The sequence below is a fragment of the Dermacentor silvarum genome, chromosome 11, assembly GCF_013339745.2.
Source record: "Dermacentor silvarum isolate Dsil-2018 chromosome 11, BIME_Dsil_1.4, whole genome shotgun sequence".
Taxonomy (NCBI): Eukaryota; Metazoa; Arthropoda; class Arachnida; order Ixodida; family Ixodidae; genus Dermacentor; species Dermacentor silvarum.
Window position 1 is genome coordinate 3,780,938 of NC_051164.1, and position 13,781 is coordinate 3,794,718.

General features: G+C 50.0%; 1 protein-coding gene across 4 annotated transcripts in view; it reads right to left on the reverse strand.

Annotated features, from left to right (window-relative positions):
* LOC119432389 (WASH complex subunit 2) overlaps positions 1 to 13,781 on the reverse strand; it is a 545,737-nt gene that overhangs the window by 263,303 nt on the left and 268,653 nt on the right. For all 4 annotated transcript variants that reach the window (XM_049658605.1, XM_049658606.1, XM_037699556.2 and 1 more), the window contains one exon: positions 5,049 to 5,146. In XM_049658605.1, coding sequence (XP_049514562.1) covers positions 5,049 to 5,146 — 98 coding nt within the window. The remainder of the gene's footprint in view (positions 1 to 5,048; positions 5,147 to 13,781) is intronic.

Here is a 13,781-nt window from a genome sequence, read left to right on the forward strand (position 1 = left end):
TGTCATTCGGCCTTCCCACAGTCCTTGGGCGTCTCCTGTAGTATTAGTACGCAAGAATGACGGCTCAATACGCTTCTGTGTGAATTACCGTCGGCTCAATAAGGTAACGCGTAAAGACGTCTATCCGCTGCCTTGGATAGTTGACGCCCTCGACTCCCTACAAGGCGCGGAGTACTTCTCATCTTTGGATCTTCGCTCCGGCTATTGGCAAGTGCCGACGGCTGAAGACAACTCAGAGAAGACCACTCTTGTCACGCCCGACAGCTTGTATGAATTTACCGTAATACACTTCGAGCTCTACAAGGCGCCCGCTACTTTCAAGTGTATGATGGACACTACCCGTCGTAACTACAAGTGGTAAACATGTCTATGCTACCTTGATGATATTGTCGTGTTTTCGCCCGATTTTCCGACGCACCTCGTTCGCTTGCGTGAGATCCTGACGTATCTCACCTCTGCCTCAACTCAACATCAAGAAGTGCCGTTTTGCTGCCCACAAGTTAACAATATTGGGACACGTTGTTTCGAAGGATGGTGTACTTCCTGATCCAGCCAAGCTTCGCACGGTCGCAGAGTTTCCGATGCCCACTACTCTTAAGGCACTCCGCAGCTTTATAGGGCTCTGCTCTTATTTTCGGCGTTTTGTACGCAATTTCGCCACTATAATCGTACCACTGACCAATTTGCTTGCGGCTAGCAGTGGCATCTCCGCGTGGTCAACTTCGTGTGACGAAGCCTTCAAGCAACTACTTTTTTTACTTACTTCGTCGCCGATTCTTAGACACTACGATCCCACAGCGCCCACAGAGCTACACACGGACGCCAGTGGCATCAGACTTGGTGTAGTCCTAGCACAACGGAAAGACGGTTACGACGAGTACTTCGTCGCATATGCGAGCCGCACTTTAAAGAAGGCCGAAGCCAACTACTCTGTCACAGAGAAAGAGTGCTTGGCCATCATTTGGGCTCTCGTCAAATTTCGTCCATACCTATATGGTCGCCCTTTTGACATTGTTACCGACCACCACGCCCTTTGCTGGCTGTCCTCGTTGAAAGATCCGTCAGGTCGCCTCGGCCGCTGGGCACTTCACTTAAGAGAATATGACATGCGCGTTGTCTACCGATCGGGCAGAAAGCCCGATGACCGATACCTTCCGATGTGGCTTCAGTGTCAACGCCCTTCGCATCCATGTCGATCGTCAACGTCGCTGATATGCCGGCCAAGCAGCGTAAGGATCCCCTGCTTTCTACTATGCTGAATTTCCTCCACGATCCATCCGTCACACCCTCTTCTCGAACACTTCGTCGCCAAGCCGCTCACTTTGCTGTCCGCGATAACGTCCTTTACTGCAGAAATTATTTGCCTGATGGTTGCAAATGGCTGCTTGTGATCCCACGACACATGCGCACTGACATATGCGCTTATTTCCATGCCACTCCTCATAATGGTTACGCCAGCGTTCTGAAAACGTACACTCGGCTGAGGCAACGTTTCTACTGGCACGGCATGTATCACTTCGTGTGCCAGTACGTGCGCGCTTGCACGGCGTGCCAAAGGCGTAAAATTCAACAGCGCCCTCCTGGCGAGTTACAGCCGCTCTCCTGCCCGGCCCGGCCATTTGATTGCGTCGGCATAGACCTATACAGGCCACTTCCCTGCAGTTGCTCGGGTAACCGATGGATAATTGTAGGTGTCAACCAATTGACCCGCTACGCCGAGACTGCCGCACTTCCGGCGGCTTCTGCGCGTGACGTTGCCTTCTTCATCTTGCGGAACTTCGTTCTTCGACATGGAGCACCACGCGAACTGCTCCGCGACTGGGGCAGTGTGTTCCTGTCCGAAGTAATACAAGCCCTTCTCGCTGCATGCAGCATCGTTCACTGTAAGTCTACCGCCTACCACCCGCAAACAAACGGCTTGACAGAGAGGTTCAACCGCACACTCGGTGACATGTTGACTATGTACGTTGCCTCGGACCACAGTAGTTGGGACACTGTTTTGCCGTTCGTAACGTATGCCTATAATACGGCCACACAAGCTACCACTGGATTTTCGCCATTCTTTCTGTTATATGGCCGCGAGCCCTCGTGTACAATGGACACACTGCTCCCATACCAACCCGACGCTTCTGAATGTACGCCAGTGTCTGAAGCCGCCAAATACGCAGAGGACTGTAGGCAGCTCGCCCTTACCCTTACGACCGCTGCCCAAGGTCGCCAAAAGCCAGTAACGTGCCATGACAGTAACGTGCCTACAGTACATTTTCCAACTGGTTCCCATGTTTGGCTGTGGATCCCACCTCACAGCCCTGGCCTTTCAACCAAACTTCTTGCACGCTATAATGGCCCCTACCGCGTCATCGACCGTACCTCGGCTGCTAACTACGTTGCCGAGCCTGTGACCTCATCACACGACCTTAGACATCGCGGACGTGACACGGATCATGTCAGCCGACTTAAGCCATACTATGACCCCCTGATCCTACCTACGCCGTAGGTCGCCAGAATGGCTCATCTTCTCTCCCGGAGACCATTGTAATGAAGAAGAGGAAGAAGTGCTCTTGCGTCTGTCGTTGTGCGCACCATCAGCATTTGTGGACTGCCTCGATTGCGTGAGACGTTATTGTCTAATAAATCATCATATCACACTTGTAATGGTGCGCCTGCACAGCTTGTGGATACCTGTAGGTCTGGCTTCAATAAATCAGTTAGTTTGCGCCTGTGTTCGTCTTACTCTCTGTTGTGCTGTCCTGTTGCGCGCCGTTTCAAGATGGTTCTTATGACTATCTAAAGGAGGCCGGCTACCCGCAGGCTGTTCTTATATCGATAGTGAAAGGATGTTGAAGAAGTTGCGAGTTCGTCAACTCAACAAAAAGCAACCTCCGGAAAAAGAAAAGATAGCCGTGATTCATGTATGTATATTGTGTGTCCCACAATTTGAAAAAGATTGCAAAGCGTGCTGATGTAAAGGTAGTCTTCTCTGCCCCGTTGAAGCTTTCCAGGCTCTGCAGGATGACTAATCCTTGTCTCCGCAGAGCCCTGGCCTGCATTGTAAACCATAAGAATAATTACCGTCGATTGTCTGGAGTGGTTTACGAAATTCCCTTTCATGCATTTCATTCCAAGGTCCAAGTAGAATATGTTGCAGAACTGGCAACACAGACCACTACTAATTTCCTACTTCGTACTCATTGCTTTCATCTCACATTTGCGCACTTCATTGGACAACTCTTGATAGTTCTTTAACCTCTTTTTTATATTCTTTTTTTTTTATGGCTCGTTCAACTGCTCAAAGCATATTTTCTGGGAAGCCCACTGGAACGACAATGCCTGCTTAGAGGTGAAAATTCTTTGCCATTTTGGTCACTTCTACATCTTGGAAAAGCTGGCAGCCCCACGTCTCCCCCCACTCTTACATTTTTATGCAGCAAGTGGTCAGACAGACCCCACAGCACAGCAACACAGTATGCACCCTAGTCATTCCAATCACTGTAAAAAGTGTGAACCCAGGCCAAAATTTAGTGCAATGTATGTTGTCATATGAGCTATGATAAAACAGCATGTTAGATATCAAAATCAATCACAGAAAACAATTAAAAGTGTGCGGGTGCTCCATTGATTATATAGACAAAGACAGAAAACATTAGGATTGAATGTTTCTTCCATTCTCAATTTCACATTTGTCAAGAGCATCAATAAAAATTTCGTTAGTTCAATGTGCAGTGTTCCCTTCAGTGTTTTCCAGCACGACTGCTTAATTTTGTAAAAAGCTCAACCACAAGGGCAACAAAGTGTTGCAGGAAAACTAGTTTCTGGTCGTAATCAGAAGCGTACAAAGGTTGCTGGGTTGTTGGGAGTTTGAAAGATTCCACAATAATTTATTTTCTTAGACTTGGTGAAGTCCTGGTAGTGCAAATAAAACAGACACAAAGAACACAGGACACTATGGGTGCTACACTCACAATTGATTTATTACAGTTCACTAGAAGACCATAAAAAAGTGCATGCGACGAGGTTCACCCTAGCAAAGAAAAAGAATGAAAAAAAAAAATTGTGTGTGGCTTAGCTCGGCTATGCCAGGATATACGTAGCGTTAGCAAAGGTTCAGCTGAAGGTCCGAGTCGCACTGGCGCTTTCGCTGAGTTTCACAGTATATTCGGTCGATCGGCGAGCCTTGACGGCATCGACGGCGTTTTGTTGTTGCTGCAGGGGTGGTCGGGCACGTCGCTCAGCCTCCTGGCGACGCCGCTTTGCTAGACGTTCGTCCCTTTGCTCCAGTGTCTCCGCAGCACGTTTAGCCTTCTTCTGTTCATTCCTCCTACGCTCAACCGCTAATTGCCAGGCAACTACTTCGGGATCGGATGAGTCAAGCTTCTCCGTTATTCTGCGCTGTTGAGCAGCATTTGCGCTCTCCTTCTCCATGGCTATACCACACTGGCAAACGCCAGTCAGAAGCACAGCGGCTCCAGTGCGTCTACCACGGCTGCGACGTCACTCCTCTGGAATGCGCAGACCGGCGGCGGTGAGTCGCGGCGGCGGCGGCGGAGTGCGCGAGAGGTGCCGGCTGCGGTGGCTCCGGTGCGCGAGCCGTGTGACATCACTGATCCTTGCGCATGCGCAGCACGGCTCTTGATGTGCCGCGGGAAACGGGCTTGGCTAGGCCAGTGTAGCTAACGCTACAAAAATGCATCTCATTTCCAAATAGACACACAGGATTTTCGCCGACGCAATCCATGTCTCTTTCCCTGTAAGAAAGGTCTCCAAAACTTCACATGCAGTAATTTACTTGCTTTATCCCGGAAGCTTAATCTTGCGGAACGGAGGTTCACACTTGCAAGCAATGTAGTGTGCAAGCCAATGCACAGTACCTTTTTTTTAATTGAAAGTTCTTGCTCCCATGCTCGGTTATTGATCGGGCCACCATTTTTCTTTCGCCAACTCATGACAGGGGCAGTTTTTACTCCGCTAAGACAAAGTTTCCTACAATAAAGATTTTCAAGTGCCTCCAGCTATGAGTAGTACTACATTCCATGAGAAGCTCAACTCACCTGGTAGAAGAGAACAACAAGTCATCCTCATCGTCGTCAAACAGGACATACTTGGACTTGTCACTCTGTTCCTCAGATGGCAAGAAAACAGGACACTCCTGCAACCAACATGGCACAGAGTTGCTGCTTAGGATATGCTGCTATATGGGTTTAGCACGAAACTTGAGATTCAAACTGGACTGACATGCAAAGCACATTTTACGAAGTTGAGAGTCTCCCCAGCACAAAACTTTGAGGCGAGTCAGATGATGAGTCAAGGTGCCACACCAGGTGCCACATACCCTAGTGATGCCCCTACATAAAATTAACTCTCTCTAATTGATATTCATGCAGGAATGCCAACTGTTGTGTTCACACATCAATCTCTGCCATCTCCTGACAAGACTTGTGCATACAGACAAGAAATCCCGTGTGAAACGGGCTGCCTGCAAGCAACCTGGAAGGCAGAGAATGTGCTGCACTGAACCGGCCTACAAACTGGTTCACTGATGAATGATATTTATTTCTCCACACTGAAACGAAACATTTATTAAAGCGAAGCTTCCTTTGCCGCCTAGTCGAGTAAACAGCAGCCACTGGGCATGAGCACATTTGTGCCCAATAATGGCCAGTGGGTATAAAGCGTCGGCAACAGCGTGACAAATCAAGTGGGCATGCACGGAGCGCCAAGCATGGAGCTGCACAGATGTGAAGACATGTCAGTCAAGGGGGCCCTTTATCCAAGTGCATTTCAAGTTAAACTAGATTATTTCAGAAATACTTTGCCGCAAAAGGTACTTCAATGCACTCAGCAGAAGCAGAGTTATTGGCACTCAAACACACCTCTTGCGGTGTTTCCGCTTCTTCTCCGATACGTTGCATAACAGAGGCTAAGGCGGAGCGGGCTGTGCGCACAACACTCTGCCTGCAGAACGTCACCGTGGTGCGCAGTTCAAATTTTGTTTTAGATGTTCACGTAGACGCCACTACTTCCAATTTTGGCGCCTACAACGCGCCAAACATAAGCCAAACGCAGTTGTCCTCTGCGAGCTGCAGTGCGCTCAGCCAGCGAACTCATCGAGGCACTTCACGCCGGCTGCAGTACCTACGCTACGTAGCAAACCGTAGCTACATGCAACTGTAGCACACATGCGCAGCATTTGCTTTGGTCACGACAGGGTTTGCTCGCGCTCATATGCTCCAGTCTGGCCATGTTACGGACAAGCTTTGTCCTGCACCAGCTTGACCGACACGTAGTAGCCACATCCAATTTGCACATTTTGAAGCGTCAAGTCTGCCAAGGCGTCTAACCAGGAGCGGCCAGGAGTGAGCTGGCAAGCGTGCACGTGGTCTGACCTTAAGTTTGGCGTGGTGGGGTGATGAAGTTAGGAAATTTGTAGATGCAAGTTGGAATCAGCTAGCGCAAGACAGGGGTAATTGGAGATCGCAGGGAGAGGACTTCGTCCTGCGGTGCACATAAATATAGGCTGATGATGATGATGATGTTCTTAATACAAGAACTAATTCTGGTAGTGCTAGTCAGCGCCACCACTCACACACCTTAGGGGCGAATGTGGAAAATCCTCTCTGCTGCAGAAAGGATGTTCCACGTACTAGGCTGGTCTCACTGATTGTGCATAAAATTTCTTGTATCTAATGTGACATTCTCAGCCAAATGTTGCAAGCACATGCACAAGGATGCATAAAATACAGATATGTAGCTATTATTATAATCTGCAGCAATATTGGTCATGTACAGTGCTCAGCAAATGAAACCCGATACTCGGAGCGCGTGGCCGCCGGCGCTTGTAGCACCACCGGTGAGCGCTCGTGAAGGTGAGCTTGTGCATTGTCATATATGCTGAGGGCGATAGGGTTGGTGATACATTGCTTGTTGCACCACTGGTGAGCGCTCGTGAAGGGTGGCTGGTGCATTGTCGTATACGCTGAGGGCGATAGGGTTGGTGTTACATTGCTTGTTGCACCACAGGTGAGCGCTCGTGAAGGGTGGCTGGTGCATTATCGTATACGCTAAGGGCGATAGGGTTGGTGTTACATTGCTTGTTGCACCACCGGTGAGCGCTCGTGAAGGGTGGCTGGTGCATTGTCGTATACGCTGAGGGCGATAGGGATGGTGATACATTGCTTGTAGCACCACCGGTGAGCGCTCGTGAAGGGTGGCTCGTGCACTTGTCGTATACGCTGAGGGCGATAGGGTTAGTGTTACATTGCTTGTTGCGCCACCGGTGAGTGCTCGTGAAGGGTGGCTGGTGCATTGTCATATACGCTGAGGGCGATAAGGTTGGTGTTACATTGCTTGTTGCGCCACCGGTGAGCGCTCGTGAAGGGTGGCTGGTGCATTGTCGTATACGCTGAAGGCGATAGGGTTGCTGTTACATTGCTTGTTGCGCCACCGGTGAGCGCTCGTGAAGGGTGGCTGGTGCATTGTCGTATACGCTGAGGGCGATAGGGTTGGTGTTACATTGCTTGTTGCGCCACCAGTGAGCGCTCGTGAAGGGTGGCTGGTACATTGTCGTATACGCTGAGGGCGATAGGGTTGGTGTTACATTGCTTGTTGCGCCACCGGTGGGCGCTCGTGAAGGGTGGCTGGTGCATTGTCGTATACGCTGAGGGCGATAGGGTTGGTGTTACATTGCTTGTTGCGCCACCGGTGAGCGCTCGTGAAGGGTGGCTGGTGCATTGTCGTATACGCTGAGGGTGATATGGTTGGTGTTACATTGCTTGTTGCACAACCGGTGAGCGCTCGTGAAGGGTGGCTGGTGCATTGTCGTATACGCTGAGGGCGATAGGGTTGGTGTTACAGTGCTTGTTGCGCCACCGGTGAGTGCTCGTGAAGGGTGGCTGGTGCATTGTCGTATACGCTGAGGGCGATAGGGTTGGTGTTACATTGCTTGTTGCACCACCGGTGAGCGCTCGTGAAGGGTGGCTGGTGCATTGTCGTATACGCTGAGGGCGATAGGGTTGGTGATACATTGCTTGTAGCACCACCGGTGAGCGCTCGTGAAGGGTGGCTGGTGCATTGTCGTATACGCTGAGGGCGATAGGGTTGGTGTTACATTGCTTGTTGCGCCACCGGTGAGCGCTCGTGAAGGGTGGCTGGTGCATTGTCGTATACGCTGAGGGCGATAGGGTTGGTGTTACATTGCTTGTTGCGCCACCGGTGAGCACTCGTGAAGGGTGGCTGGTGCATTGTCATATACGCTGAGGGCGATAGGGTTGGTGTTACATTGCTTGTTGCACCACCGGTGAGCGCTCGTGAAGGGTGGCTGGTGCATTGTCGTATACGCTGAGGGCGATAGGGTTGGTGTTACATTGCTTGTAGCACCACCGGTGAGCGCTCGTGAAGGTGAGCTTGTGCATTGTCATATATGCTGAGGGTGATAGGGTTGGTGATGCATTGCTTGTTGCACCACCGGTGAGCGCTCGTGAAGGGTGGCTGGTGCATTGTCGTATACGCTGAGGGCGATAGGGTTGGTGTTACATTGCTTGTTGCGCCACCAAGTGAGCGCTCGTGAAGGGTGGCTGGTGCATTGTCGTATACGCTGAGGGCGATAGGGTTGGTGTTACATTGCTTGTTGCACCACCGGTGAGCGCTCGTGAAGGTAAGCTGGTGCATTGTCGTATATGCTGAGGGCGAAAGGGTTGGTGACACATGAAGGCTGCATCAGGCTGACAGTCGGTCGGTTTGTGATTCGTGGGGACGCTAGCGGAGCACTGCAAAGTGTAGTTTCTACCCCGCGCTTGCCTGCCACACCGCTCGAAGTGGACGTGCCACGGTTGTACTTTCTCGGGAGACTGGTTGTGTGTGCCTGAGAAAAGATTTTAATTCGTGTTTTCGCAACATGCTAGTGTGGCGTAATGTTTCGGAGCAGAGTTAAGGTGCTCACAGCATATTGCGTGCTCAGGAAAACGACAAGAATAGGCGCAGAGAACCACTAAATCTAAGAGACTTAGTACAAAAAAAGTGAGGAAAAGAAAACGCAGGAGAAAAGCAAAAAGCAAGAAAGGAACAAAAGACTGTGAACGCTTTCAGCAATGACCTTTTTGTATATGGTTCTGTAGCTTGGGAATCTATAGGTAGCCGAATTATATTGTCACGTAGTAGTGACGATGAAGCAAACAGTCGTAAAACTGGGAATGACGAAACTGATTCTTTATTGGGCGAACCTGTGCTCACAAAAGCAAGTTACACTTGAAGCACAACGATAGCGGCGAACACAGTCGGCGATCGTCGAAATCTGATCAGCGGCGAAACGCGTCGGCTTTTATACCTGAGTCATCGAAGGTTCCAGATTAATCCCTGATGCCCGCGTGTCTTCCAGAAAGTTCTAGACAATTCGCGTCGCTCATACAATCAGATTACATGGGCGTCGGTGACCACAGACGACGGATAGAAGCATTGATAACGTCCGAGAAGCTTCCAATGCAGGCGCGTCCTGCGCCGAGCGATAACGTTTAACATTTGTCAGCCAATGTTGAAAGCGGCCACCGGTGAAAGATTAACATGTGTACGTGTCAATATCAACTTGAGCGGCCACGATGGTCAACATCAACAGGGGCAGGAGGCAGGCTGCTCAAGTCTGCAGCGTTGCACTGCTGAACTCCCCTTCTCCAAATAATGCTGCGCCTCACAAGTTTATAGAAAAGATAGAGCGAGAAATTATATCATGACTGAGCATTTTAGATGCACACTGTATTTCAGTTTACCTTCTGTATTCTTCCTTGTGGACACTATAAAATTATTGAAAGAGAAATATTGCACAGCATATTAATTCACACCAAGTCTTCGAGGCACGCGTATTTTTATGGTTTTATGGTTTCACCGTTCTATCTAATTTTTAATTGTATACTTGCAATCTTTTACTCTGCGAAATGAAATATGCCTGATAAGTGTGAGCGATTCAGTAAACAGTGCTTAGTGTGCAAGATTTCCGTTCGTTTCTTGTACTCGCGTTAATGTCTGTGTGTGCGTAACACATGCCATACAGCCTCACAAGTAGAGCATTCTCTTGCACGTAAAGCCTCGTGATACGTTCATCCATTCAACAAAAGTCTCTGCGCAACCGAAGCTGGCTAATTGACACCGTCATATGAACCGTCACCGGTCTACGTTACGATAAGAAGTCATCAGCGAAAGGCCAGTGACCAACACAGAGGAGAAAGGCCTCCTGTGTCCATGAGGTCACAGTCTTTGCCGGCGTAAAATCGACCTATAGGCTTACCAAGCAGCACAAGACGCTCCTAGATATGCCCCCAACCCCATGCGCGTTGCTGCTTGCAAATAGACAATATTGTTACGCGATGGACGAGTCAATCAAACGAGAAGCTATTTAAAGGTTATATTTACAGCAACGGTTGCAGCGCTGACCGGTTGGATTCACAGTGCGAACCCAGTTCATTCTTACTCCTCTTGGCTTGAGTGATGGCTCCCATGCGCCTCATTCAAATGACCTAACACAGCACGCGTGTAGCAATATTATGCTTCGAGCCTCTGCGTCGAAACATTCTGACAACGACCGACGCTTCCCCGTCTTATCTAATAGTTTGGACATGAAAGACACCCAGCCTTATCAATCGCGTTACTGTCTTGGAGGCATACTGCGAGCTCACTAAAACAGAGAGATGAATGAGTGCAGAAGGAATAAATATTAACGTTTATTCTTAAAAAATAAAAAAATGTTGCCCCCCCCCCAAAAAAAAAGGCTTCCCTCGCTTATGGCCTTTGTCATGAGTGAGTAGACAGCGACGAAACACTGTGTAGGAGCGTCTGCTCCAAACACCATCGAGTCGCCGACAAGGAAGACAATGTTGGCGGGTGGTGGCACGAGCGGCCGGACAAGGGAGAAAGCGGATGAACCAATCAGTAGTGGGCACGAAACCACGGGTACGAGGAACGAGCAGAGAGAAGAAGAAGAGACTGGAATGCTGGAGGAAGATCACTCGGAGACGGGGGTTCGAAGGTCGCTGGTGTCGAGGTCGGTGTCGTCGGGGTCCAGACCCGAACCCGAGAACCTCGACAGAACCAGGACCACCCCGGTTGTCCCTGAAGAGATCCGCCGAGCGTAGGGCTCGGTTATTCCTGCTTCTGTTCCTGAGCCGCTGTGCGGAGAGCAGAGGTCACCTGGGGGTGATCATGAGGCCTGGAGCGACGCTGGTGAGAGGCACCAGGCCTCAGCCGATTCCCCTTGCAACTGTGCGCAAGGGGAACTGGCAGCGCAATCTCCCACGTGACAGCAAAAAAGCGGGAAGCCGCGAGCCAGCGAACCAGTACGTGCGCCGCTCAGCTCTAGCGGTCGCACTTGGTCGGCCTTCGACTTCAACAACCTTGGACTCAGACGTCCGGGTTGGCTTTACCGTGCGTTCGCGTCCCTCGTATGCCACTGCCTGCCGCACCACTACCTCCGTCAATGCAAGTTCCTACCTCCGTCAATGCAAGTTCCAGTGCAAGCCGTCAATGCAAGTGCCCGAGTAAATAAGACTCGATTTTTGTTTATTTCTTCTAAACTGAGAATTGTTTGAACTTATCGCGTGGACTATAACGTGGCTAGCTGTACTTTTGTTTGTTTTTTATGTAGTTTCTGTGTGCTCTTTAGTGTTCTCTTTTCTTTTTCTTGTAATGAAAATTATTTTGTTTTGGGGAAAAAAATGGCTTCGTCTTTCCTGAACTGAGGCTCGGCCTCAGTTTAACAACTCACACCCGAGGAACACCTCATATTTACACTATTTAGGTGGAATTTCATACTGGATTAGCCATGCCAGGTATATCTTTTGACAGAGTGTATTCGAATAGTTACTACGTATGACAGAGGCATGTTGCAGTCACTGATTGCGACAGTTACAGAGCACACGTATTCCTCAATTGGCAGGATTGTTAATGCGCACCACCATGAAGGCCGCCTAGAAAACCTGCCCCAAGGATGCCGACCGAGAGCAATGATGTCCGACGAAGACGAACGCCTCCCAAATGCTGTAAAGTATGACCCACTTTTGATCGCGAAGGAGATCAGAAATCACTTCGGCCTTAGCGCTAGCACAAGCTCGGTCAGACGGGTCGTCACGAAGGTGGCCTCCGTAGCCGCGTGCCGGCTAGGAAGCCACTGCTCTCTGGCATGAACGAAGCCATGCGGCCGGTATTTGCCCAGGAGCACCAGACATGGACTGCACAGGACTGGAGTAATTTGTTCTCGGACGAGTGTACAGTTTCACGACCCGATGGGACCGGCACCACTGCACCAGCATATTAGGAGGACTAGTAACACAAGGTACGATCACTGGCCTCATATTTTACTAGCACTTAAACTCGAGAATGAGACACCAAGTGTCTCAAAGTAGTCAGTAATCTCTAAGCTATGATATAGTCACTACCTATGCATACGTATAGTCACTCAACATATGCATTGCTTTCCTTGGAGAATTTACCTTGCCACCTTTACAGAGGGAGGAATTTGAGCAGATGCAGTAAACTACGTATCGGTTAACATTTCCTGGTTCTCCGTTGTGAAACATATCATTCGGCAGGGCTTCGCCGAGCGGCTGCTCGAGCACCTTATCGATGATGCTCGAGATGTGGTTCTGGCACAGCAAAACTACGCGGAAAGAAGAAGGGATAAAAAAAGCGGGGCTTTTTCTGTCCCTTCTTTCCGTTTCGTTTTGCTGCACCACATTTCAAGCATGAACCAACTAGCCCAACATCACACTCTCCTGAATTACACTGGTGCTCATTTGCGTCATTCGAATGCTCTGCAATACACAGCCAACGCTTTCATTGTGCCCCACTGTATTCGGAATTCGTGTTCGCATATCACGCCCAAATAAGAATGGATCGGTGACAAACATTCGTTCATTTTCATAGTTTCGAAGGAGGAAGTCTTCAGCGAGTGACCAGTGGCAGACGCTGCTCTGTCAGCGTCTGGGGAGCCATATCAAAGGACGGAGGATTCGGGCCCTTGGTGCGTCTCGAAGGCCGGTTCAATGCTGCCGCATATAATGATCTCCTAGACAGCACCCTGCTCCCCCACGTCTTGGACGGGCCCTTTCCCGATGGCTTCCTTTACTGGCAGCAAGACCCGTCGATATGGCAGGGTCGGTGACTCGTTTTCTGGAGCAAAGAGGCATTATGGCGCTTGAGTGGCCACCGCAAGGAGCCGACAAGAATATAATGGAAAATGTCTGGAGTGCCATAAAGTGGCCCACGTCTCGTCGCCCGCTTCACGGAGCCTCGGCCGACGAACTGCGGGCGGCCATGGAGGCCGAGCGGAATTTTCTGGCGCATACCGACCTCGCCGTCTGCCTGTTCAACAGCCTGCCCCACCGGATGGCGGCCGTCGTGGCTGCTCAAGGTGACATGACGAAGTACTAGTATAATAGGAGGCCAAAGCCAAGTGGGCAGATTTAGCATGCATAAGGCCATGAGCGAGGGAGTCTTCTTTTCGGGCTACTTTTTTTTTTAAGAATAAAAGTTAACATTTATTCCTTCTCTGCTCATTCATCTCTCTGTTTAAGTGAGCGTGCAGTATGCCTCCAACACCTTGGCCCTACTCCGAAACCATGAGCCATGCAAGCACATCATGAAAGAATACTCATTCAAGTGTCGCAAAATGCGCACTGTGGGTTCCTGCCAAAACGTGAGCGCGATGGAGAAACCACAGCTTGCACAGATCGAATGACTGTCAGCCAGATGCAGCCCCCATGTGTCACCAACGCTCTCGCCCACAATGCACCAGCCCTCCTTCA